General features: G+C 47.0%; 1 protein-coding gene across 14 annotated transcripts in view; it reads left to right on the top strand.

Annotated features, from left to right (window-relative positions):
* INSR (insulin receptor) overlaps positions 1-22,120 on the top strand; it is a 160,557-nt gene extending 138,437 nt beyond the window's left edge. For 6 of the 14 annotated variants that reach the window (XM_035286302.3, XM_078360356.1, XM_078360355.1 and 3 more), the window contains 9 exons: positions 4,304-4,463; positions 7,667-7,766; positions 9,661-9,728; positions 10,782-11,026; positions 12,577-12,687; positions 12,793-12,952; positions 15,279-15,408; positions 16,552-16,686; positions 16,984-20,730. In XM_035286302.3, coding sequence (XP_035142193.2) covers positions 4,304-4,463; positions 7,667-7,766; positions 9,661-9,728; positions 10,782-11,026; positions 12,577-12,687; positions 12,793-12,952; positions 15,279-15,408; positions 16,552-16,686; positions 16,984-17,338 — 1,464 coding nt within the window. In that variant the 3' untranslated portion in view covers positions 17,339-20,730. Of the gene's footprint in view, positions 1-4,303; positions 4,464-7,663; positions 7,767-9,660; positions 9,729-10,781; positions 11,027-12,576; positions 12,688-12,792; positions 12,953-15,278; positions 15,409-16,551; positions 16,687-16,983 lie in introns of all 14 variants that reach the window. The other 8 variants (XM_054250108.2, XM_054250106.2, XM_035286305.3 and 5 more) reach the window with 2 other exon arrangements.
* Positions 22,121-27,520: the final 5,400 nt, after the last annotated feature.

Here is a 27,520-nt window from a genome sequence, read left to right as displayed (position 1 = left end):
ATGTTGGCCAGGCTGATCTTGAACTCCTGACCTCAGGTGATCCACCTGCCTCAGACTCCCAAAGTGCTGGGATTACAGGCATGAGCCATCGTGCCCAGCTGGAAAATGTATCTTCTAATGCCAATCATTCACCCCAGATACCTCGAGGAGTGAAAAACAAGAGAGATGCATGTGGAAAGGATCTAGAACCTCTGTCAAGCTTAGAATCACCTTTAAGGTCAGGAGTTCAAGACCAGCCTGTCCAACATGGAGAAACCCCATCTCTACTAAAAATACAATATTAGACAGGCGTAGTGGTGTATGCCTGTAGTTCCAGCTACTAGGGAGGCTGAGGCAGGAGAATCTCTTAAACCCAGGAGGCGGAGGTTGCAGTGAGCTGAGATGGTGCCACTGCACTCCTGCCTGGGCAACAAGAGCGAAACTCCATCTCGAAGAAAAAAAAAAGATGCATTTCCCCTTTGTCCCGGATAGGAACTACCTTGGGTTTCTATATTTGCTTATTTGTCCCTCTCTACTCCGTGACTCACTCCACTTGGAAGAAACTTCGGGCTGCAGTTCCCTGCCACCAGCCCGATTTGTTTTCTTGCTGTTATTGTCACATGATAAGCAAGGGGATACTGGCTTTTTTTTTTTTAAATGTCTTTCTCTTCTCCACTCTCCACCGGCCTGCGCCACCCCCCACCCTCCCCAAACCAAATGTTCCAGGCCGGTTCTCTGTGTGCACTACTAGCTTGGAACTGTTTCGAAAACTTTTCAGTTTTGGCTGACCGCTGGCAGGTTTCATGGTCTTATTCCCTAGAGAGCCTCTTCTCGTAAGTTCTGGGTGTATCTCTAGTTACATGCTTGTCACCAGGTGTCTTCCACACTTTGTGCATCTCCTCTTATTTCCACCAGATACTTGGGTGGCTCTCAACTGTTTTCATGATGACTTTTTAAAAAAATCGAAGGGCAGCACCATGGCAAAGAAAAAGCTTTTTTATTTGTCCATAGACACGAAGCCCACGTGTGCATTTGGTCCTGATGTGCAGAGGCCGGAGTTGCAGGGAAAGGCTGGAAATCTGGCTTGGGCCATGCAGATCCTTCATTTCTACCCTTTTCTCATTTTGTTGGAGACCTGCAAAAATATTCTGCAGGGGTCTGAAGGAGACGTTTTCACGCCAGACAGTTCTGAGTTCAAGAGCTGGCCCTGCTGCTTTGCAGCTGTGAGATCTCGGACAAACCATGTGATCTAAACTAGGGCTCAGTCAGCAAGCCGCATCCCATAGGCTACATGTGGCCCGCTGCCCAATTTCTAACGATTCATGAGCTAGGGGTCACTTTTGCATTTTATTTATTTTTAGTTTTACTTTTATTTTTTTGACACAGAGTTGCACTCTTGTTGCCCATGCTGGAGTACAATGGTGCAATATCAGCTCACCACAATCTCCACCTCCCAGGTTTAAGCGATTCTCCTGCCTCAGCCTCCCAAGTAGCTAGGATTACAGGCATGTGCCACCATGCCCAGCTAATATTTGTATTTTCAGTAGAGACGGGGTTTCTCCATGTTGGTCAGGCTGGTCTCGAACTCCTGACCTGAGGTGTTCTGCCCACCTCGGCCTCCCAAAGTACTGGGATTATAGGCATGAGCCACTGCGCTTGGCCTTGCTGCCTGAGTTCTAATGATTTGTGAGCTAGGAGTCACTTTTTCATCGTACTTATTTATTTTTGAGATGGAATCTTGCATGTTGCCCAGATTGGAGTGCAATGGCACAATCTCAGCTCACTGCAACTTCTGCCTCCTGGGTTCAAGTAATTCCCCTGCCTCAGCCTCCCGAGTAGCTGGGATTACAGGCATTTGTCACCACTAATTTTTGTATTTTGGGTAGAGATGGGGTTTCACCATGTTGGCCAGGCTGGTCTCGAACTCCTGACCTCAGGTGATCCACCCACCTCAGTCTTCCAGAATGCTGGGATTACAGGTGTGAGCCACCGTGCACCACCCACTTGTCTATTTTAAAATGGTTGGGAGTGGGAGCGACCAAAGGAAGAAGAAGGAGAGATGTGAATCACAGGCAGAGTTTCAGCAGGAGGAATACGTTCTAGGAATCCGTTGCTCTGTAGGTGAATGGTGACTGCAGCTAATGACACATATTTTAAAGTTGCTAGAATAGATTTTAAATGTTCTCACAACAAAGAAATGATGAATACATGAGGGGTGAGGATTTAATTAGCTTGTTTTAATCACTCCACAATTTATACTGTATCATACTGTACCCAATACATATTACATATTAATACTGTACCCCATACATATATACAACTATTATTCTTATTTTTGTTTATTCATTTATTTTAGAGACAGGGTCTAGCCCTGTCTCCCAAGCTGGAGTGCAGTGGAGTGATCATAGATCATAGATCACTGCATCCTTGATGTCCTGGGCTCAGTGATTTTCCTGCCTCAGCCTCCTGAGTAGCTGAGACTACAGGTGTGAACCATTGCACCCAGCTAATTGTTCTATTTTCTGTGGAAATGGGGTCTCACTATGTTACCCAGGCTGGTCTCTAACTCCTGGGCTCCAGCGATCCTCCCATCACAGCCTCCCAAAGGACTGGGATTATAGGCATGAGCCACTGTGCCTGATCTATAATACTATTGTTTGTCAATTAAAAATAAATGATTTTTAGAAATATAATATTATAGAAAATAATATTAGTAGAAAATAGACAATAGGTCCTGGAGCAGTGACTCACGCCTGTAATCCCAGCACTTTGGGAGGCCGAGGTGGGGTGGATCACTTGGAGATCAGGAGTTGGAAACCAGGCAGGCCAGCATGGTAATACCCTGACTTGACTAAAAATACAAAACTTAGCTGGGTGTGGTGGTGAGTGCCTGTAGTCCCAGCTGCTCAGGAGGCTGAGGCAGGAGAATCGCTTGAACCCAGGAAGCAGAGGTTGCAGTGAACCGAGATTGTGCCACTGCACCCCAGTCTGGGTGACAGAGTGAAACTCCAAAAGAGAGAGAGAGAGAGGAATGAAGGAAGGAAGGAAGGAAGGAAGGAAGGAAGGAAGGAAGGAAGGAAGGAAGGAAGGAAAGAAGGAGGGAAGGAGGGAAGGAAGGGAGATACTAGAAATTGATAATAGAAAAATGATATTCCAGAGATGAAAATTACATGAAGTTCAACTTCTCAGTGTCAACAAGTTTTGTTAACATACAACCAAACCCTTTTGTTTATGGGTGTTATGAAATTGTCCATGAAGTATAACAGCCAAATTGCATCTGGCCTAAGAAGCTGCGAATAGTTACTATCTGTCCTTGACGGCAGAAGTTGGCCAGTCTCCATCCTAAGTCTCAGTTTCCTCACCCCTAGTGTAAGGCTAATGTAGTGTTACTCAAGACACAGCTTGCAGGAATTAGATGAAGGCTGGTGTGGTGGCTCATGCCTGTAATCCCAGTACTTTGGGAGGCTGAGGCAGAAGGATTGTTTGAGGAGTTCAAGACCAGCCTGGACAGCATGACAAAAACCCTGTTTCTTAAAAAATACAAAAATGAGCTGGGGGTGGTGGGTGCCTGTAGTCCCAGCTACTCAGGAGACTGAGGTGGGAGGATTGCTTGAGCCCAGGAGTCGGCAGAGGTTGCAGTGAGCTGAGATCATGCCATCATACCACACCAGCCTGGGTAATAGAGTGAGACTCCAAAATAATAAATGAATACATAAATTAATTAATTTAATTTTAAAGAAGTTTTTTGAAACGGAGTCTCGGTCTTGTCCTCCAGGCTGGAGTGCAATGGCACAATATCGGCTCACTGCAACATCCACCTCCTGGGTTCAAACAATTCTCCTGCCTCAGCTTCCCAAGTAGCTGGAATGGCAGGCATGCGCCACTACACCAGGCTAATTTTGTATTGTTTTAGTAGAGACAGAGTTTCACCATGTTGGTCAGGCTGGTCTTGAACTGCTGACCTCAAGTGATTCACCCGCCTCGTCCTCCCAAAGTGTTTGGATTACAGGCATGAGCCACTGAGCCAGGCGAATTTAATTAAAAATTTTAAAAAGGATTAGATGAAACTATCAGGGTCTGATACTTGGCTTCCGGCTTAGGAAGTCTGGCTTTTACCAATAACGACAACCCCTGCATCTATATCCTTATCCATAGCACTATGGTTATAAAATTCCGCAATTCCCGAAGCCACTCGTGTGTCTTCGTCTGTGCTTTGCTGCCTTAGCGTCATCTCTGAGCGGGATCCTGGCTGTGAGCTCCCCGCTAGGGGTGGACAATCACAGATGTGCAAAGCTCAGACACCCTCCTCCTCCTTTCCTTCCAGGAGCTGCATCTCTGCGTCTCCCGCAAGCACTTCACTCTGGAACGGGGCTGCAGGCTGCGTGGGCTGTCGCCGGGGAACTACAGCGTGCGAGTCCGGGCCACTTCCCTGGCGGGCAACGGCTCCTGGACGGAACCTACCTATTTCTATGTGTCAGACTACTGTAAGTCTCTGTGGCAGCCTTGGGGGGCTGGGGCTGCGCTTAGCACCGAGCATGGCGGGACACTGCAGAGGATGACATGGAGAGAGGCCACGGGTGCTGGCCCTGGTCTTAACCCTCGAGTCCATCAGCTGCCACTGTGTGACTGGGGCTAGATGCTTGCCCTCTGTGATTCTGCATTTTTTTTTTTTGAGATGAAGGATCGCTCTGCAGTACAGTAACCTTGGCTCACTGTAGCCTCCACCTCCCAGTTTCAAGTGATTCTCCCACCTCAGCCTCCCAGTAGCTGGGACTACAGGAGCCCACCACCACGCCTAGCTAATTTTTGTATTTTTAGTAGAGACGGCATTCCACCATGTTGGTCAGGCTGGTCTCCAACTCCTGGACTCAAGTGATCCACCCACCTTGGCCTCCCAAAGTGCTCTACCAAAAAATACAAAAATTAGCCGGGCATGGTGATATGTGCCTGTAGTCCCAGCTACTTGGGAGGCTGAGGTGGGAGAATTGCTTTAACCAGGGAGGCAGAGGTTACAGTGAGCCGAGATCACGCCACTGCACTCTAGCCTGGGAAACTGAGCCAGACTCTGTCTCAAAAAAAAAAAAAAAGAAAGAAAGAAAAGAGAGAGAGAAAAAAAACAAAGAAAGGAAGAGAGAAAAGAAAAAGAAGAGAAAAGAGAGAAAGAGAGAAAAAAATAAAGAGAAAGGAGAAAGAAAGAGAAAAGAAGAGGCCTGAGACTGGGACTCAGGAATTTATAAAGAAAAGAGGTTTAATTGGCTCCCGCCTCTACAGGCAATAAAGGAAGCCTGATACTAGCATCTGCTCGGCTTCTGAGAAGGCCTCAAGAAACTTTCAATCATGGCAGAAGACAAAGTGGGAACCAGGTGTCAAATGGGGGTGGTGCTACACACTTTTTTTTTTTTTTTTTTGAGACGGAGTTTCACTCTCGTTACCCAGGCTGGAGTGCAATGGCGCGATCTCGGCTCACCGCAACCTCCGCCTCCTGGGTTCAGGCAATTCTCCTGCCTCAGCCTCCTGAGTAGCTGGGACTACAGGCACTCGCCACCATGCCCAGCTAATTTTTTGTATCATTAGTAGAGACGGGGTTTCACCATGTTGACCAGGATGGTCTCGATCTCTTGACCTCGTGATCCACCCGCCTCGGCCTCCCAAAGTGCTGGGATTACAGCTTGAGCCACCGCGCCCGGCCGGTGCTACACACTTTTTAAACAACCAGATCCCATGATAACTCACTCATTATACAGTAACGGGCAAGGACGTTGCTAACCCATTAGAAACCGCCTCCATGATCCAGTCACCTCCCAGCAGGCCACTCCTCCAACACCGGGGTTACATTTCTGCAAGAGCTTTGGGGGGGGGACACAGATCAAACCACATCAGCCCTGCTGTCTCTTGTTCCCTCCTTTCTGCTCACATGCGCTCAGCGTTTCATTCTCATGGGTGAGAACATGAGGTAGCTGGTTTTCTGTTGCTGTGTTGATTCACTTAGGATAATGACCTTCGGCTCCATTCATGCTGCTGCAAATAACGTGATCACATTCTTTTTTATGGCTGTGTAGTATTCCATGGTGTGTATGTATCACATTTTCTTTAGTGATCCTGCACTTCCTCATCTGTACATGGAGATAATAACAGAACCACTTCTGGAGGTGGAGGGACATTTTAATAATATAAATGTTAAGTGCCTGCCACCTCTTGCTAGTGTCTCCATCTTTGTTATTAGAGATTTTTGGCTGGTGCAGTGGCTCATACCTGTAATCCCAGGACTTTGGGAGGCTGAAGCAGGAGGATTACTTGAGGATGCACATTAGAGACCAGCCTGAGCAAGCAGAGAGACTCTGTCTCTACAAAAAATCCAAAAATGGCCAGGTGCGATGGCTCACACCTGTAATCTCTGCACGTTGGGGGGCTGAGGAGGGTGGAGCACCTGAGGTCAGGAGATAGAGACCATCCTCGCCAACATGGTGAAACCCCATCTCTACTAAAATACAAAAAATTACCCGGGCATGGTGGCGAGTGCCTGTAGTCCCAGCTACTCGGGAGGCTGAGGCAAGGGAATCACTTGAACCCCGGAGGCAGAGGTTGCAGGGAGCTGAGACTGCACCACTGCACTTCACTTTGGAATGGGCTGCAGGCTGTGCAGGCTGTTGCCGGGGAACAACAGCAACAAAAATACAAAAATTAGCCAGGTGTGGTGGTGCATGCCTGTAATCCCAGCTACTTGGGAGGCTGAGACAGGAGGATCACTTGGGCCCCGGAGTTGGAGGTTGCAGTGAACTGTGGTCATGCCGCCACACTCCAACCTGGACCACAGAGCAAGACCTTGTCTCTAAAAAATAAAAATCAAAAGAATTTTACATCTGCCAAAAGTCATGCTGGGATAGGGACTAGCTATGTAATTTGCAAGACCCAGTGAAAAATGAAAACGCAGAGCTCCTGCCTTTAAAATTATTAAGAAGTTGGCCAGGCACAGTGGCTCATGCCTATAATCCCGGTACTTTGGGAGACCGAGGCGGGAGGATCACCTGAGGTCAGGGGTTTGAGACCAGCCTGGCCAACAAGATGAAACCCTTTAGTCTCTAATAAAAATACAAAAATTAGCCAGGTGTGGTGGCGCATGCCTGTAATCCCAGCTACTTGAGAGGCTGAGGCAGGAGAATCACTTGAACCTGGGATGAAGAGGTTGCAGTGAGCCAAGATCACACCACTGCACTCCAGCCCAAGCATCAGAGCAAGACTCCATCACAAACATGAATAAGAAGAAGATTAAAAGAAAAAAAACAAAAATAATAAAAATACAATAAAATACAATGAGTAAGAATTTCAGAGGGGGAACAGCAGAGCATTAAACAGCAGAGTGACTGGGCATGGTGGCTCACACCTGTAATCTCAGCACTTTGGGAGGCTGAGGCAGGCGGGTCATGAGATCAGGAGATCAAGACCATCCTGGCCAACATGGTGAAACCCTGTCTCTACTGAAAATGCAAACATTTAACCAGGCGTGGTGGTGTATGCCTGTAATCCCAGCTACTTGGAGGCTGAGGCAGGAGAATTGCTTGAACCTGGGAGGCGGAGTTTGCAGTGAGCCAAGATTGCACTCATTCTAGGAGTGGATGTGATTTTTGGTGTTAACTCTGTTGGGAACACACTGATGTGAAACATATATTTTCTTATTCTATTTCAGTAGATGTCCCATCAAATATTGCAAAAATTATCATCGGCCCCCTCATCTTTGTCTTTCTCTTCAGTGTTGTGATTGGAAGTATTTATATATTCCTGAGAAAGAGGTGAGTGCAGTGGTGTGCTGGTAACCATCAGCTCTCTATAGGTATATTTAAGTTTATTATGAATTTTACTGATAAAGGATATGTAACATGCAATTTACAGGTAATAATCATAATATGATATACACAATTCTTTATTGTAAATTTTCTCTAGCCAGTTGATTCTCGTGGAATGTTTTTGTTGATTTTTTTTTTTGCCCAAATCTTTATATCCGAAGCCAAACTATTATTGCAATTGATAAACGAGCATAGCTCCAATGTGAATGTTGATTGATTTTTCAAAATTTACATTAAAGAGTAGGACATGGCTGGGAGTGGTGGCTCACGCCTGTAATCCCAGCACTTTGGGAGGCTGAGGCGAATGGATCACCTGAGGTCAGGAGTTCGAGACCAACCTGTCCAACATGGTGAAACCTTGTCTCTACTAAAAATACAAAAAAATTTACCCAGGCATGGTGGCATGCACCTATAATTGCAGCTACTTAGGAGGCTGAGGCAGGAGAATTGCTTGAACCCGGGAGGTGGAGGTTGTGGTGAGCCAAGATCACGCCACTACACTTCAGCCTGGGCGACAAAGCAAGACTCCATCTCAAAAGAAAAAAGTGTAGGACAAAAATGGAATAAGACATATGTGTTCCTCAATGATATGAGTGGTGTCTTTGCTGAGTCAGACAGTAATTCTTAAAGACCAGAAGAACATTTTCTGAATGTTTTGTGTAGTGTGTAATGTCGTAGTTGCAGATGTGACATGCTTTTGAGTTTCATCCGCATTATTAAACATTTTTCTCATCACTTTCTCAAGCCTGGACAAACAATAACACAACAAATCCTGTCCTGGGTTATAGCATTTGCCAGTTTCCATGGTGTAAATATTCCCAGCATGGCTAATTTCAAGCTGTAGAAATAATGTTACTGAGTGCAGTTTTGGAAAGGGATACATGACAGCTCCCTGTTGTATCTCCCCTATGGATACAATATGGTACATAAATGATATAACATACATAACCTCAACTGCATTGATCATAGAAAAATGTAGTATGAGAGTTAGGAAGTGATCAGTTTTGAACATGTATTGTCTTTGCTTTTAGGATAACTTACTTAATTGTAAGCCTCTATAATTTAAATTTTTTGTTCTATTTGGAAGGCATTGTATAATTTAATCTTCAATGATGGTTGTATTTCACAACTAGATCACTGGTTTCCTGAATATGTAATAATTGTTTCTCATCAGCTGGGACAATCTCACTCTAGAACAGTACTGAGTGAGTGGCTTTTAAGTGTTATGTGGACGGCCATAAATTATAATAAGAGCCACACACCCAGAGCCCGGCATGGTGGTGCACATCTATAATCCCAGCTACTCAGGAAGCTGAGGCAGCAGGATCTCTTGAGACCAGGAGGAGTTCAAGACCAGCCTGGGCAACATAGTGAGACCTTGTCTCTACAATATTTTAAAAATTAGCTAGGTGTGGTGGTGAGTACCTGTATTCCTAGCTACTCAGAAAGCTAAGGTGGGAGAATCTCTGGAACCTAGGATGTTGAGACTGCAGTGAGTTATGATTATACTGCTGCCCTCCAGCCACAACACAGCAAGACTCCAACTCTGAAATGTAAGAGAAAAACCATCCAGGGAGGAATGAGTGCTCTCATGCTGTTCCACTTAAGTACCTGTCTGATGGGCTTCCATTCAAAACATAAAGGTCCCCCATCCTGATGGGCTTTCATTCAAAATATAAAGGTCCCCCATCCCTGTCCTAGACTGCATCTAGGATTATGGGGATTCTGCTGGTAAGGGCTGCCATTCGCCTTGGAGAGTCTTGTATGTAACCCCTTTGTGGTGACTCTCAAAGTTCCATGAGAATCTCAAGCTAATGTGTGCATCATTTTTCTCCTCCAGGCAGCAAGATGGACCACTGGGACCACTTTATGCTTCTTCAAACCCTGAGTATCTCAGTGCCAGTGATGGTGAGTACCATCCCTTCCCTGTGGGTGGCCAGAACCCTACTCATCAGCTTCCTTTGCTTTCACCATTGAGTGAGAGTGAATGATGGGTTCCCCAGGGAGGCCAAGAAAAGCCCTCTCATTCATTTGAGTTTGCTAAACTGCCCTTACTGCAGAAACTTCATTACTATGTGCATCTGGACACATGGTATCTGGCACCTGCCTGAATGGGCTCATCTAGCTGGTCTGGGATCCTTGGGCAGGATCAACCACTTGGGCTGGGCTCAGCTGGACAGTTCTTCTGGTCTTGCCTGGCTTCACCCACGTAGGTACATTTTGCTGGTGTGTCAGCTAGTGCTCAGTAGTGTTAGATGATTTCACTCACATGTCTGGTGGTCAGCAGGCTGGATGTTCCCAAGGTTGGGGGGCCTAAGCTGGGGGAGGCTGAGCCTCCTCCTGTCCATGTGGCCTCTTAGGCTCCAGTAGGCTGGCTGAGACTTCATTACATGGTACTCTGTTGGTGCCTAGTAACAAGGGAGGGCAAGCTCCAGGGCATTAGTCCATTCCAAGTCTCTGCCTGAGTCATTCCTGCTGATTCCTATTGACCAAAATAACTCACAAGGCCATGCCTAGGGCCAAGAGGTGGTGAGAAAGACTTCACCTTTTCCTGTGAAGAGCTGCCAAGCATCCTGGCTTTTAAATTTTTTCCCACCTATTACAACCTGTCTTCCATCCTCTTGGCACTTTGCAGAAACAGTAGTTTCAGTTGGTAAGTAGTATCACTCTGCAGCAAGGGTCTGAAATCAGACAAGAAGTGGGATGCAGGCTTGCCTCTGGACATATTAGGCAGGATCTTGGACCTGTTATGGCTCCTTCCTGAGTCTCTGCCATGCCCTCCATGGGTGCAGACGCCCATCCTGTTCTTGGCCATATACCCAGTGCCTGGCATGAGCCCTGGATCACAGAACTCATTTCATGAGTGTTTTTGAGGGGATCTGGATGAGGGCTTTGGTGAAAGGTGGCTGCAGACCCCCCAAGGGATCCACCAAGGATGCTGTGTAGATAAGTGAGAAGTAGTGTTTCCATGCTCTGTGTACGTGCCGGACGAGTGGGAGGTGCCTCGAGAGAAGATCACCCTCCTTCGTGAGCTGGGGCAGGGCTCCTTTGGCATGGTGTATGAAGGCAACGCCAAGGATGTCATCAAGGGTGAGGCAGAGACCCGCGTGGCGGTGAAGACGGTCAACGAGTCAGCCAGTCTCCGAGAGCGGATTGAGTTCCTCAACGAGGCCTCAGTCATGAAGGGCTTCACCTGCCACCACGTGGTGAGTCCAGCAGGGATGGGACACAGGCTTGCCTTCCTGCCCCTTCCTTCTCTCTGCCTCCTCCTCCTCCTGCACAGAGCAACAGAGGATACTGAGTGTAACCCTCTGCCCAACCCCTACTGCACTAAGCTTCCCATCCTATCAGTGTGGGGAGGGATCTTTCCCTTCTCAAATCCCATCCTCTTCACCTGGAACCAGACTCTATCACTGTCGCATCACTTTCTGGAATCCTTCATTGCTTTCTGGAATCTTCCATCACCTTCTGGAATCTTCCATCATTTTCCAGAATCTTCCATTGCTTTTTAGAATCCTCCATTTCTTTCCTCTTCCTGGCTCCTTTGTAATCATGGACCACACAGAGGTACACCCCATATCACCTGCCCTCATTCCTACCCTCCACTGAAGGCAGCACAAACTCTTCCTGCCTTTCGGCTCCAGTAACCCCTTTGTCTCTCTTTGGGTCCCATGTGCTTTCATTCTTGCCAGACATATTTATGAGGCATTTAAAGCCCTGCTCTTGTCCCTGTGATACAGTGGATTTCTGCCCCTGTAGAGCTTCCTAAACAACACGTGGAGAGACTCCAAACCTTTATTTTTATTTTTATATATTTTTTAAGACAGTGTCTCTCTCTCTCTCACGCAGGGTGGAGTGCAGTGGCGCAATCTTGTCTCACTGCAACCTCTGCCTCCCTGGTTCAAGAGATTTTCCTGCCTCAGTCTCCTGAGTAGCTGAGATTACAGGCACCCACCACCACATCCGGCTAATTTTTGTATTTTTAGTTCAGTTGGGGTTTCACCATGTTGACTGGGATGGTCTCGATCTCTTGACCTTGTGATCTGCCCTCAAAGGCCTCCCAAAGTGCTGGGATTACAGGCATGAGCCAGCATGCCCAGTTTATTTTTATATATTTTTTAAGACAGAGTCTCACTCTGTCACCCAGGCTGGAGTGCAGTGGGGCAATCTCAGCTCACTGCAACCTCTACTGCCCAGGTTCAAGCAATTTTCCTGTCTCAGCCTCCTGAGTAGCCAGGATGGCCAGCGCCCACCACCACACCTGGCTGATTTTTGTATTTTCAGTAGAGATGGGGTTTCGCTATGTTGGCCAGGCTGGTCTCAAACTCCTGACTTCAGGTGATCCACCTGCCTCAGCCTGCCATAGTGCTGGGATGCATATGGCTGGGATGCATAAGCCACCGCCCCCAACCTACTTCAAACCCTTTATGCATTAGGAGGAAATCTATGGAAACGTGAAGAAAGGGAGGAAAGGAGGGCTGGGCAGGGGTGTCTTTGAGCAGAGACTTAGAGGACATGAGGGGCTGGGCCCTGTGGATGTGGCACAGAACAGAGAGCCAGGCAGGGGGTTACAGTTAAAATACAAAGGCCTGTCTGTCTGCTGTCTGGGCAGGTCCGTCTGCTCCCCTAGACCAGGGCTGAGCTCCCTGCATCCAGGTCACAGGGTGCTGTGTGTGACATGGACACCAGGCAGGGAGAACCTTGGGGAGTGGAATCACGGACCCTTCTCCAGGAGCCCTGATAGCTTGATCTGCAGGTGCGCCTCCTGGGAGTGGTGTCCAAGGGCCAGCCCACACTGGTGGTGATGGAGCTGATGGCTCACGGAGACCTGAAGAGCTACCTCCGTTCTCTGCGGCCGGAGGCTGAGGTGAGCTGCCTTGGGGAACCCAGCGGGGTGCTCGGTGGGGCACTGGCTCCCAGCCTCCTCAGATACTAGTGCTGCTGAAACACCAACCCCATGTTTCTGTTTTAGAACAATCCCGGCCGCCCTCCCCCCACCCTGCAAGAGATGATTCAGATGGCAGCAGAGATTGCTGATGGGATGGCTTACCTGAACGCCAAGAAGTTTGTGCATCGGGACCTGGCGGCCAGAAACTGCATGGTCGCGCATGATTTCACTGTCAAAATTGGAGGTTGGTCCAGCTTTCCACTTTGAAAACATTAACGACCCAGGCCAGGTTTGATTCCAGAAGGAAGCTGTCTATCTTGAGCCGCTAGATCTTCCTGATAGTATAAAGGGGCAAGTTATTTCTTTTTTGTCTGTTTTTTGTTTGTTTTTGTTTTTCTGTCGCCCAGGCTGGAGTGGACCACCCCCCAGCTGTCATTTAATTGCATGTGTTGATAAACTTGCCCATTCACTTTCTGGAATCTTGCTTTGCTTTCCAGAATCTTCCATCACTTTCTGGAATCTTCCACCACTTTCCAGACTCTTGTGTCATTCAAAAGATGTTTCTAGGCCCAGGGCTCCCACCTGTAATTCCAGTGATTTGGAAGGCCAAGGTATAAGGATTACTTGAGTCCAGGAGTTTGAGACGAGCCTGGGCAACATAGTGAGGCTCCATCTCTATGAAAAAATTTAAAAATTAGTGGGGTGTAGTGGTGCATACCTGTGGTCCCAGCTACTCAGGAGGCTGGGATGGGAGGATTGCTTGAGCCCAGGAGGTAGAGGCTGCAGTGAGCTATGATTGCATCACTGCACTCCAGCCTGGGCAACAGTGAGACACAGTTTCAAAAGACAAACAAAAAGGGAATACAGAGGGCACCAGAGCAGCATGAGATGTGAGGTTGAGGAGAGAGACAGAAACCAGACCCAGAAGCACCTTGCATGTCTGGCCAAGTCATCTCGACATTATCGTACATTCACAAGGGGTAGCAGGAAGTGCATGATTCTATATATGACTCAAAAAGGCATCTCTTGGTGAGGCTTAGTGGCTCACACCTGTAATCCCAGCACTTTGGAAAGCCAAAGCGGGTGGATCACTTGAGGCCAGGAGTTCAAGGCCAGCCAGGTTAACATGGTAAAATCCTGTCTCTACTAAAAATGCAAAAATTAGCCAGGTGTGGTGGCAGGTGGCTGTACTCCCAGCTACTCAAGAGGCTAAGGCAGGAGAATCACTTGAACCTGGGAGGTGGAGGTTGCAGTGAGCAGAGCTTGTGCCGTTGAACTCCAACCTGGGCAACAAGAGTGAAACTCTGTCTCAAAAAAAAAAAAGGCCAGACACAGTGGCTCATGCCTGTAATTCCAGCACTCTGGGAGGCCAAGGCGGGTGGATCACAGATCATGAGGTCAAGAGATCAAGACCTTCCTGGCCAACATGGTGAACCCGATCTCTACTAAAAAAACAAAAAATAGCCAGGTGTGCTGGCAGGCACCCATAGTTCCAGCTACTTGGGAGGCAGAGGCAGGAGAATCACTTCAACCTGGGAAGCAGAGGTTTCAGCCCAGATCGTGCCATTGTACTCCAGCCTGGCAACAGAGCGAGACTCCATCTCAAAACAAACAAACAAAAACACAACTCCTACATTAGCAATGGGAAGCAGGAAGTGACATGGGGTGGTGGGTTGTGAAGGTCAAGGTGAAAGGAGGGTCCTCCAGGTAAGAGATGTGGGCGTGGGTCTGGTTGAAACCACAGTAGTAGATGGATTGAATAGCAGAGACATGTGGAGAGAGAATGGGTTGAATCAGATGTGGGCTGAGAGGAAAGGGGGTGGTCAAAGGAGGGGCCAACTCCGGGTTTCTGGGAGGCAGCTGGGTGATGGCGTGGCCATATCCAATGGTCAACTGTAGGTTTGCTGGAAAAAGGCGGAAGTTCAGTCTGGGATGCCTGTAGTGGTAACGGTGGGAAGGAAGCCTTGTTAAGACTGGGATTCCCAAGCTGTTGGCCAAAATGTAGCTTCTTTGGCCGGGTGCAGTGGCTCACGCCTGTAATCCCCAGCACTTTGGGAGGCCGAAGCAGGCAAATCAACTGAGGTCCAGAGTTTAAGACCAGCCTGGCCAACATGGTGAAACCCTGTCTCTACTCAAAATGCAAAACATTAGCCGGGCATGGTGGTGGACACCTGTAATCCCAGCTACTCAGGAGGCTAAGGCAGGAGAATTGCTTGAGCCCGGGAGATGGAGGTTGCAGTGAGCTGAGATCACACCACTGCACTCCAGCCTGGGCAACAGAGCAAGTCTCTCTCTCTCAAAAAAAAAAAGAAAGTAAAAGAAAAATGTAGCTTCTTTGTCACTTGGTACCTTCTTTCTGCAGGCTTTAAATAGTGGCCCATCCTTCCCCTTCACTTCCCCATGCATACCCTCAGAATCCATTCTTACCGGCTTTGGCCACCACCCAGGTGGACACACACCTGAGCCAGGTGAACCCCTCTTAGGGCTGTGTGAGAGGTGGGACAGTCAAGATGGCAGGTGCTAGGACCAAGGCTGAAGGTTAAGAGTGTGTGAACCGTTTGTGTTGTCAGACTTTGGAATGACCAGAGACATCTATGAAACGGATTACTACCGGAAAGGGGGCAAGGGTCTGCTCCCTGTGCGGTGGATGGCACCGGAGTCCCTGAAGGACGGGATCTTTACCACTTCTTCTGACATGTGGTGAGTTGTGCGTAGATGGGTGGGCAGTCACTGGGCTTGAATTCCAGGTGCCCTGCCAGTGACCCCCCAAGAGCAGGAGAAGGTAGCCTGCCTTCCTCGTGGGTTCCCCATCAAGGTAAAAAAGGCAACCTCCTGTCTGAGGACCTTCCCACGGCTACTCTTATGTCCTGACCAATCCGGTGGGCATTGTGAACCTGAAAATCTGAGACAGGTCTCAGTTGATTTAGGAAGTTTATTTTGCCAAGGTTGAGGACGTTTGCCCAAGGTGACGACATGTGCCCAAGGTGATGGCATGTGCCCAAGGTGACCAGAGCACATCTTGGTTTTATACATTTTAGGGAAACGAGGCATCCAACAACGTATGTAAGATGAACATTGGTTCCGTCTCGAAAGACAGGACAACTTGAAGCAGGGAGGGGGCTTGTGGGTCATAGATAGATAAGAGACAAATGGCTGAATTCTTTTGAGTTTCTGATGAGCCTCTCCTTTGGAGAGGCTCAGACATGAGATAAATCAGACATGCATTTATCTCAGTGAGCGGAGGGGAGGACTTTGAATAGAATGAAGGCAGGTTGGCCCTAAGCAGTTCCCAGCCTGACTTTTTCATTGAGTTTAGTGATTTGGGGGCCCCGAGATTTATTTTCTTTCGCAGTATTTATCCCAGCTACTCAGGAGGCTAAGGCAGGAGAATTGCCTTATTAAGGCAGCATCTATGAACTGCAGATGAATGTTTCATTAGCCGGCCAACCATGTTCAAGCAAACCAAGAGATATGTTTGCGTGCGTGTACGTGTGTCTGTGTTTGTGTGTGTTTGCGTGTGTGTCTGTGTTTGTGTGCATGTGTTTGTGTGTGTGTTTGTGTCTGTGTGTGTTTGTATGTGTGTGTTTGTGTGTCTGTGTGGGTTTGTGTTTGTGTCTGTCCCTGTGTGTGTTTGTGTGTGTACTGTTTGTGTTTGCATGTGTGTATGCATTTGTGTGTTGGTGTGTGTGTGTCTATGTGTTTGTGTGTCTGTGGTGTTTGTGTGTGTTTGCATGTGTCTGTGTGTATTTGTGCGTGTCTGTGTGTGTGTGTGTCTATGTACATGTATTGTGTGTGCGGTGTGTGTGTGAATGGCTTTGTTACTACCCTCAACTGTCACCGCAGGTCCTTTGGCGTGGTCCTTTGGGAAATCACCAGCTTGGCAGAACAGCCTTACCAAGGCCTGTCTAATGAACAAGTGTTGAAATTCGTCATGGAAGGAGGGTATCTGGATCAACCTGACAACTGTCCAGAGAGAGTGTAAGTGTAGAAAGGGGTTGAGGTGTGTGAGGTGCTCATTACAAGGGTATTGCCCCTTCCACATGTGCTTGGCTTTGCCTTTCATATGTCTACATGTGCACTGCATTTGCAGTCTACGTGTTACAGGCGTGTTTGTGTTTGCAGAGCTTGTCTTTACATGCGTGCTTGCATTTGCATATTGCATTGTGGTACCCACACTTGAGTTTCCATATGTGCTACATATGGGTGGGGGGAGGAATGGGAGGATGCTTGGCTGGGCCCCCAGACTCACCCAGGACGTTTCCTTCTGCTCCACAGGACTGATCTCATGCGTATGTGCTGGCAATTCAACCCCAAGATGAGGCCAACCTTCCTAGAGATTGTCAACTTGCTCAAGGATGACCTGCATCCTAGCTTTCCCGAGGTGTCCTTCTTTCACAGCGAGGAGAACAAGGCTCCCGAGAGCGAGGAGCTGGAGATGGAGTTTGAGGATATGGAGAACGTTCCCCTGGATCGTTCCTCTCACTGTCAGAGGGAGGAGGCCGGGGGCCGGGATGGAGGGTCCTCACTGGGTCTCAAGAGGAGCTACGACGAACACATCCCCTACACCCACATGAATGGAGGCAAGAAGAACGGGCGGATTCTGGCCTTGCCTCGTTCCAACCCTTCCTAATAGTGCCTACCGCAGCGGGGGCAGGCAGGGGCTCCCATCTTCACTTTCCTCCGTTTTGAAACCTCTGGAAAACTCAGGATTCACACAACTCTACAGTGTCCAATGGAGCTCAGAGATCGTTCCTGTACATTTCTGTTCGTTTGGTTGCCAATTGGACTAGTCCTGCAGAGGACTTAACTGTGAACCTAGCGGCAGGGGGTTGCCACAGCTGCTGCCTCTTTAGGCAACCACAGTTTCCAAGCAGGATTTTGTGTTTTTTGTTGCTTTTTTTCCCCCAGTAGATGGAAAGAAAGCACCTATTTTTACAGATTCTTTTTTGTTTTTGTTTTTTGCTGGTGTCTGAGCTGCAGTATAAGAGATAAAACTTCTTGTTTGTGGAACAAAAACTCGAAAGAAAAACAACAACAACAAAAAATACGCAGCCCTGCTCCAGGAGAATTTCAAGCTTCACAGGTTGAGCTTCGAGGTTTTTGTTCTCCTCGTCCAGGCTGAAGGGTTTTGTTTTGTTTTGTTTTCTTTACAAAATCAGTTCCTCAAACTGACCAACAGCTGCTGTTTTCATACTTTGGATAAGGGTCTGTGGTCCCGGCGTGTGCTCACATCTGTATGCGCGTGTGTGTGTGTCCGTTAGACACGGCTGATGTGTATGCAACATACCCACGCGGAGTTGATGCTTTGGGAATCGGCTCATGAAGGTTTTTCTCAAGTGTGCCAGCTCATGTCCCCCACTCCTTCCTTATTGACTGGGAGACTATGCTCTCGACAGATACTTCTTGTGTCAGAAGGTTAGCCTCAGGTTCCTACCCTCCCTTCACATTGATGAAAAAAATGCTTTTGGGGAGCCAAGGGAGGAATATTTCATTTGGAGTGATTCTGAAGCTTTTCAAGACCAAACCAAGCTAGGATGTTAAAAAAAAAAAAAGAAAGAAAGAAAAAAACAAAGAAAAATGGAAAAAGGAAAAAAAAAAGAGAACTGAGATGACATAGAGTTTTGAAAATATATTTGTAGCATATTTAATTTTTAAGAAGTCTCCAGAATTAGCCTCATAAGTTATTGACTCTTCTCCGGGGTTGGTGGGGAGTGGGGACATGAGTAGCTTTGCCTGTTGTGGGGCCGGGACGGGGAGGGAGTGAGGCACGAGTGGCCTCTTTGTTTGGTCTTAAAGGCATCCATTTCTGGGAATGAAGCCACGTTCGCTGCTAACACTTTTGGAAATTGTGAGGCCACGTGGAGTGTGCGGGAGACTAGGTTTTGTGGATGGTCTGGTTCAGGTGCCAAGCTGTTCAGATGAAACTGGTAGCTACCTAGCCCTGAGCCTGCCTTCCTCTGGTTCATCCTCTGGTTCTCTGTGTGTACCTCGTGTGGCGTTTCCTCTCCTGGGTGTGCACATCCTACCGTTATTGTGCAAATGCAAGAATATCAGATCCCAAAGAGCCAGCAACCCAGATGGACTTTGGGAACATCTAAGCAATATAAGAGAGAGGTGCACTGAGACTACGTCTTGGTCCCCTCCAGCCTGAGGGCACCTGGCAGTCCTCCGAACTGAACTCCCGGAAGCTGCTCTGAGCCCGGTGACCTCATCTGGGCCAGGTGTAAGGTCTGAGCAGAATGCTCAGGCGCTTACGTTGTTGCAATCCCTAAGACAGTAGAGTCTGGAGGAGAAACCGTGAAAAAAGACCTTCACACCACCGAGAACTTCCGACGGGGCATCAGTCCACCGTTTCTTCTCTTTGCGAAAAGAACCACCACAGCTGCTCAAAGAACACAGTGAACTCATCACTTTGGTTCATCAAAAAACTCATCACCCATGCGTTATTCCTGAGTGCATTTTCTTACAAGCTTTTGACTGCTTCCTTTTCTTCTTAAGAGTTGTGGGCTTAAGAATGGGATAGAGTCATAATGGCAAACTCCGAGCCCTCTCAATTCTTGATTAAGAACACCGGTAGACACAAATCCCAATGGTCTATTGTTACCTTATTTATATGATTTGGGAAATTACAGCATGTAAAAGTATTGCCAAGGAGCCTCAGTGATTGGGTACAAGAAGCAAGAGTACAGAAATTATTTTTGCCAAATTTATTTTGCAAATGTGAGGGTCTGTACGTAAATCTAAAAACACACGCACACGTAGATCTAGGTATTTTGTTCTCTTCCTAGTAAATTTGTAGTGGTTGTATACTACACTAGCTGCAATTTTCACATTTTCTAATTCAGAAAGGTTTTTCTTATACTAGGGGAAAACATATTTATTTTAATATATAAAATCACTCTGAAAATCACTCTCGTAAAAAATGGAGCGCATGTCAATTTTTATCAAAGAAAAATAAACAGGTGAATGGGGGATAATAATTTTTTTTTCAGCACAGTCTACCTCAGTGTATTGTTAAGATGTGATTCAATAATGGACATCTTTGAGATTTCAGAATTCTACCTGGAACCAGCCTGAATCAGGGAAAGTGTCTATTAGCTGATTCGAATGCCAGGGACCATTAAGAATTTTGAGGGAGGGAGTTGGGATGGAGAAGGTGTGGCCTTCATGTGAGCATAGATCCTTTTCTTTCTGGCTGGTAATATTCCTCTCTGAATTTAATCTTACTTTAAAAAAAATCCTCCATCTATTGTCACTAAGTTCCCCAAACATAAACTAAGTCCCAGGATGTCATGATGTGTCTGATATATGGGGTGCCCCAGCATGCTGTACCTTCCTTTGGTGAGAGATGGCTGCTGGGGCAAAGACAGGCTTTGATTCAGAACGAGCATTCCCACCTGTTCAATGGAATCCCCCTGAAGTGAGCTCGAAGGTGCCCTGGACTCTCTGATGTCTTATTCCTGCTTCTTTCAGTCTGCTGCTGCACCTGACACACAAACACTTAATGCAATGTCTTTTTTAATTCTCCAAGTGGGATGGGAGCATGTGGGGGAAATTCTAATCCAAAATCCATTAATGTGCTGAATGCTTTCCTTCACTTTTTTTTTTGCAACAACACCTTAGACCTCTGTATTGGGGTTTGATTGACCTCAAGCTGATATTGTTGGACACTGTGCAGCTTTGATAACCCACGTGAGAGTCTAGGCAGGGCCAGCAGGGCCAAAACCTTGCTGCTCTTGTACTTCTAGGCGCTGCCCTTGCAGATTCATCTTTCTCCACCTGCCCTGGAGAAAGGTACGGTGCTGGGCCTGCCCCTTGCAAATGGGGTGCACCAATCTCATTTATTTGACTCTACTGCTGCAGTGAAAAGGGCAAGCAGCTGTTGGGTTGCAAGAAAGCCTCCTTTGACTTTAGGAAATGTTGGCTTTGTAACAATAGAACTTTGGTCCTAGAAAGACATGGTTGTCCTGGGAGTTTGTAGTGTTAAGTTAAAAAAAAAAAAAAAAAAAAAAAGCAACAAAACCAGCTTAGGGTAATACTTTCTGTTGCTTGTTTTTAAAGATGTCTCACTATGATTAAAACCCTTTTCATTAATGTAGTAAAATCCACACAGTAGTTTCTTCTTCCAGGAGGAGAATACTAAGCACGTCACTTTCTCTCTGCATCAGTGATGTCAAATACTCGTCCAAAAATGTTCAGATTCTGGGAGCTGTCCTAGGTGCTATTCTGTCATTGGAAGTGGTGAGAAGGAGAAGCACTGTGGCTCATCTGGATGTAGGCTGAGGACAGTTGAGATAAACTGTGGGAACTGACACAAGGGGTCTGCACAGGTAATCCTGTGACCCTGGGGATTATGTTGCTAACTGATGGACAGATCTTTCACTGTATCCTGTGGCAGACAGTCCACCAAGAAATGTGCTTATTGAGTTGGGAGGTGTTTATTTGTATTCCACTGTAACACTTGTGAAAGAGCAGAAATGTCATCAGGTTTTGACTTATGCTGGCCGTCCTGGTAAGTGGACGTGCTATAATCCCAGTGACGATCACTTTTCTATTTCATGTGAGTGGAAGTTTAGGATTAAATGTCCCCTGGATGCCACCTAATGAGTCCTCAACACCTTAGGCTCTTCAGAAACAATGGTTTTGTTGGGGATGGGAAACAGGGAATGCTGATTTTATATACATGGTACACGTAGCATGGTGTCACTTTGAAAATCTTCCAGCATGTTCTTCAGAATGTTCATGTATATGAGAGGTGAGATTGGGAATAAAAAGGACAGGTCAGAATTTTTTTTTTCCCCTAGAACATACAAAAGAACATAGTGGACTTTCAGGGGCTACAACAGAAGATGAAGATTTCCTTAGGGGTCCCCAAGAAACAGGGGTGGGAGAAGGGGACACAATGGCTTTTTGAGCTTACTGTTACCTTCTGATAACAGTCAAGGTCCAGAACCAGACACCAGCCATATTTCTATCTGGGTGGGTGTGGGCCATTGAAAATCCTTGTTAAAAAACAGATAAATCTGGGGCTCTTGGTCCCATTTGAGAAGGAAGGAAGAGCCTCAAAATGAGTGTGCATTGGTGCACATATTCAGGAACAGCTTGTTCAGTCTTTACACTTTGCCTCAAAGTTGCTGCTCCTCATCCCTTTGTGTGCCTGGGTGGCCTCGGCCCTGCGTTTTGGCAACAAAGGGTCAAATGTGCCGCAGCTTTTGTAGAAAACAACTCAGAAACACAAAACCCACCAACAGCTCGATTATTATTTTTTCAATGTTTTCCTACAAGAGCCAAGTAGCACCATGTATAGAAGATGCCTTTTTTTTCTTTTGGAATATTGAAATCGTTTTGCATGTAAAATATGGGATAATGACCTGTTTATATTAAAATTCTGATTAAATGATCTGAGAATACACTTGCTTTTGTGTGGTGTCCTAGTAAGGACCTGTTGTGTGGTGGGGGGATGTGGCTGTGGGTTGGGCTGTGTTAAGAAAAACCTCTTGGAATTTGTGGGTACCATTTTTTTTTGAGATGGAGTTTCACTCTTGTTGCCCAGGCTGGAGTGTAATAGTGTGATCTCGGCTCACTGCAACCTCTGCCTCCCAGGTTCAAGCAATTCTGCTTCAGCCTCCTGAGTAGCTGGGATTACAGTTACCCACCACCACACCCAGCTAATTTTTGTATTTTAGTAGAGACAGGGTTTCACCATGTCGGTCATGCTGGTCTTGAACTCCTGACATCAGGTGATGGGCCCGGCCCACCTTGGCATCCCAAAGTGCAGGGATTACAGGCATGAGTCACCATGCCTGGCCGTGAGCACCTTTTTTTAGAGGGGAAAAACACCTAGATTCTTCCATACGTCAAGAGGGAGATTAAATAAATGCTACCAGCAGAGTTGATGACTCACAGGGACATACTGGTATGCCCAAACTGGTGGTTTAAATATTGCACTATTTCCATGCCATTTGGTAATTAAGCACCTCCCCAAGGGCTCCCAGACCTCCCCATGGTCCAGCCACTAAAGGGTTCACTCCAGGAATAGCAATGAACCTTCAAGATCTTGCTCTATTCTGACATGTGGGAAACTCGGATGTTAAATATTTTCCATGTCATCCTGGGAGTGGAGAACTTTTCCCAGGTTGGGTGGACAGGTGGGCGACCATGGGTTAGACCATGGGATTGAAAGCCTTTTGAATAGCCCTTCTTGAGCTACTCGTGCACAGTGCAGAGTGTAGTGGGTTAGAGACAGACTCCTCACCTTCAGTCCCTTGAGTGGCTTTGAATGAGTCACATCATTTCACATGTTAATTTTTGCTAAGTAACAGCCCCACACTCTGTCTCCAAGGTTCAAGCAATTCTCCTGCCTCAGCATCCCAAGTAGCTGGGATTACACATGCATGCCACCACGCCCCACTAATTTTGTATTTTTTGTAAAGACAAAAAGAAATTTACATTTTTTGTAAATTTCACTATGTTAGCCAGGCTGGTCTCAGACTCCTGACCTCTCGAGGTGATCTGCCCACCTCGGCCTCCCAAAGTACTGGGATTACAGGCTTGAGCCACCACACTCAGCCTTATTTTTTGTTGTTGTATTTTTAGTAGAGAAGGGGTTTTGCCACGTTGCCTAGGCTGGTCTCGAACTCCTGATCTCAAGTGATCTGCCCACCTCGGCCTCCCAAAGTGTTGGATTCTGGGTGTGAGCCACAGCACCTGGCCTGTTTCCTACAGTTCTATGTGTTGGTTGGGTGGTGGTTCTAGGAGTAGCCTCACTCCTGTGCTGAGGCCTCTGCTGGGATAGCCAGGATTGCTTGTCTTCCATGAGGTTCACTCAAGCTTGTTCATATCATGGTGGTTGCAAGGATACCCAGCTGAACAAAACAAGCCCCAAAATGCAAACGGTTCCCAAACTTCTGCTCGTGTGGTATTTGCTACTGTCTCGCTGCCCAGAGTAAGTCCCATGGCTAAACCCTGAGTCAGTTTTGGAGAGTACTGTTCAAGGATGCAGATAAAAGGTGACGGGAACCAACTAGAGTCCAATCCTGCAAGAATCTTCCACTCCTTTACCATCCTATTATTATTACTAATCATTATTAATATTGCTTTATTCTAACATGCAGGAAACTCCCATGTTTATAAAGATGGGTCAGGCATGGTGGCTCACACCTGTAATCCCAGCACTTTGGGAGGCCGAGGTGGGTGGGTCATAAGGTCAGGAGATCAAGACCATCCTAGCCAACATGGTGAAACCCTGTGTCTACTGAAAATACAAAAATTAGCTGTGCATGGTGGTGCTCACCTGTAATCCCAGCTACTCAGGAGGCTGAGGCAGAAGAATCGCTTGAACCCAGGAGGTGGAGGTTGCAGTGAGCCGAGATTGCACCACTGCACTCCAGCCTGGGCAGCAGAGAGAGACTCCGTCTCAAAAACAAACAAACAAACGTGTACAGCCAGCTAAATGGGAAACCTGAAAATTTGGAGGCTAGGGTTTTTTTAAGATAGTTCGGTGGGTAGGAAGCAGGTACCACTAACTGGTCCGGGACGCATGAAAATAAACGGTCCGTGTATGCTGAGTTTGTTTCTGGGTGGGGACTACAGGAATCATCTGGTTGTCAGAAATGCAAGTCTTTTTTTCTTTGACAGAGTCTCTTGCTCTGTCACCCAGGCTGGAGTACAGTGGCGCGATCTCGGCTCACTGCAACCTTTGCCTCTGGAGTTCAAGCAATTCTCCTGTCCCAGCCTCCCAAGAAGCTGGGATTGCAGACACCCGCCACCACACCCGGCTAATTTTTTGTATTTTTAGTAGAGACAGGGTTTCACCATGTTGGTCAGGCTGGTCTCAAACTCCTAACCTCAGGTGATCCACCCACCTCAGCCTCCAAAAGTGCTGGGATTACAGGCGTGAGTCACCACATCCAGCGTACTTTATTTTATACACTATTTCTCTGTCTCCTTACCCCACCTTCCCCTCTGTCTTTCCTTCTATATAGGACTTCTCTGTCTTCCCATTTCTTCCTCTATCTCCCCCCTGCTCCTCCCATTCTTGTCTTATTTTTCTTCTCTCACTTTGCTTCTCTTTTGTCTGTTCCTTAGTTACTCTCCTTCTTGGTCACTCTCTCTCTGAATTATTTCTCCAATTTTGGACTCTTGTTTTTCTTTCTTTGCATCTGTATTTCTACCACCCAGTCTTCCTGTCACAGTATAATTTGGTCTTGCTTTTCTTTCTCTCTGATTTCATCTTCCTCCTGCCACTAAAAGACTCCTCTGGCTTTTCTGCCATTCTTTTTCTACCCCCACTTGTCTTTTTTAAAATTATTATTTTAAAGGCCAGTCAAACTTAGCAGTGGGGGGTTGTATACCAACTTAAGTGACACCAATGTTAGTAAGTTCTGATAACCCACTACCATCAGACCAGCCTGTTTCCACCTGTCCTCTCTTGGGGCCTTCTTTACCTATTTGTATTTGTAATTTCCTAGATGTTTATCTATTGCCTTCTCTTCCTCCACTCATCCATCCATCTGTCCTTCTTTCCCTCTTTTCTTTCTATCCATCCACCCACCCATTTGTCTGTACATCCATCTTGTCTATCCATTCATCTATCTATCCACCTACCTATTCATCCACTCACTTATCCATCCATCCATCCATTTACCTATCCAACTATCCATCCATCCATTCATCCATCCGCGCCATCAATTTATCTATCTCCTGTCCTTTCACCCAAGGCTCCTACCCAGGGGTAAGACTCTGACAGGCTAAGAAAGGAAGGCAAAAGTTTTGGTTTCATAGATCACAGTCTCACAACCAGAGGAGGAACTCTGGCTGGGCTCTGGGTTAGAATGAGGATGTGGGTTGCTGAGGCAGTCAGACTTGGGAGCCAGGAAATGCAAATTCTGGCCTTGGCTCTGCTCCATGTGTGTTCTGCATGACCACAGATGAGAGAGTGGTCACCAGGATAGTGCACAAGTGAGAGAAAACACATGAAAACTTTGGTATCTTGAAAGTACTCCTCAAAAGAGGGAAGCAATACTTTTAATTAGGGTGACATAGTTGATGGGTGGTTTAGACCATGAGTCCAAGCTCTAATGTTCTCAACTGTTGATCTCCAGCCTCCTTGGAGGCTGCTGGTTCATCTCCTGAACATAACTCCAACCTCATGAAGTTGACTCTGCTGCCTGAGATTGTGCCCTCAAGGTGACTCCCCCAGAATCTTATACCGCAAGCACCTCTAGAAGCCCTTGTTATAATCAAGACCCAAAGAATGCCACTATGGTGGAAACTCTAGTGGATTCACTATACTGGATGCTGGGGTTGATGTTGTTGGGGGCACTGTATTGGATTCACTGTAGTGCATTCTGTAATGGATGCTGTAGTGGATGTAGTGAGTGCTGTGTTGGATCCACTGTAGTGGATGCTGTAGTAGATGTGGTGATTGCTGTGGTAGATCCACTGTAATGGATGCTATTGTGGAGGTAGCAGATGCTGTAGTGGAGGTAGTGGATGCTGTAGTGGATGCTGTAGTGGATGCTGTAGTGGATGCTGCAGTGGATGATGCACTCCAGCCTGGGTGACAGGGCCAGACTCCATCTCACCAAAAAAAAAAAAAAAAGACACAGCCACCAGTTAATGCTAATTGGCTCACATTTCTAATTGGTATTATCATTTTCAGAAGATGGGCATATGTTAGCCATTGGGGAATCATTTTGAAAAGAGCTTAACGTTATTGGAGAATGAAATGGAGATGATGAGGCCATGAAGCACCGACACTGTGCTGAAATTCTGAAGTTTTGCTGTGTGGTCTGTGTTGTAAATGAGCCTGGTCAGTTTACCGTTCCCGTGGCAATGCCCGGAGTTACCGCCCCTTTCCATGGCAAGGACCCAATGATCCAGAAGTTACTACCTCTTTCTTAGAATTTTTTTTTGCATAAACCACTCCTTCATCTACATGTAATTAAAAGTAGGTATAAAGCTGTGCGTGGTAGTTCATGCCTGTAATCCCACCACTTTGGGAGGCTGAAGCAGGTGGATCACCTGAGGTCAGGCGTTCATGACCAGCCTGGCCAACATGGTGAAACCTCATCTCTACTAAAAATACAAAAAATTAGCCGGATGTGGTGGCAGGCACCTGTAGTCCCAGCAACTTGGGAGGCTGAGGCAGGAGAATCGCTTGAACCCGGGAGGCAGAGGTTGCAGTGAGCCAAGATCACATGACTGCACTCCAGCCTGTCAACAGAGCAAGACTCCATCTCAAAAAAAAAAGTAGGTATAAATAGGAATGTAGAACGACCCTGAGCTGCTCCGCTCCGCCTGTGGGGTGGCCCTGCTCTGCAGGAGCAGTCCCAGAGCTGTAACACTGTTGCTTCAATAAAGCTGTTTTCTTCTACGTCTGACTTGCCCTTGAATTCTTTCCTGGGCAAAGCTAAGAACACTTTCAGGCTAAGCCACTCTGGGGCTTCCCTGTCCTACATCAATTCCATGTTAACTTTTCTCAACTGTGTTGCAATTTTCCGCTGCGATGTGTTCTTTGGAACTTTATCGGAGTCTTGCTCTGTTGCTGAGGCTGGGGTGTAGTGGCCTGATCTCAGCTCACTGCAACCCCACCTCCCAGGTTCAAGTGATTCTCCTGCCCCAGCCTCCCAAATAGCTGGGATTACAGATGCATGCCACCATGCCCGGCTAAGTTTTTGTATTTTTAGTAAACACAGCTTTCACTGTGTTAGCTAGGATGGTCTCAATATTCTGACCTCGTGATCTGCCCGCCTCAGCCTCCTAAAGTGTTGGGATTACAGGCATGAGCCGCTGTGCCTGGCCTATTTAT

This window comes from Callithrix jacchus, chromosome 22 (genome assembly GCF_049354715.1).
Source record: "Callithrix jacchus isolate 240 chromosome 22, calJac240_pri, whole genome shotgun sequence".
Taxonomy (NCBI): domain Eukaryota; kingdom Metazoa; phylum Chordata; class Mammalia; order Primates; family Cebidae; genus Callithrix; species Callithrix jacchus.
This window is presented reverse-complemented; position numbering and strand designations above follow the sequence as displayed.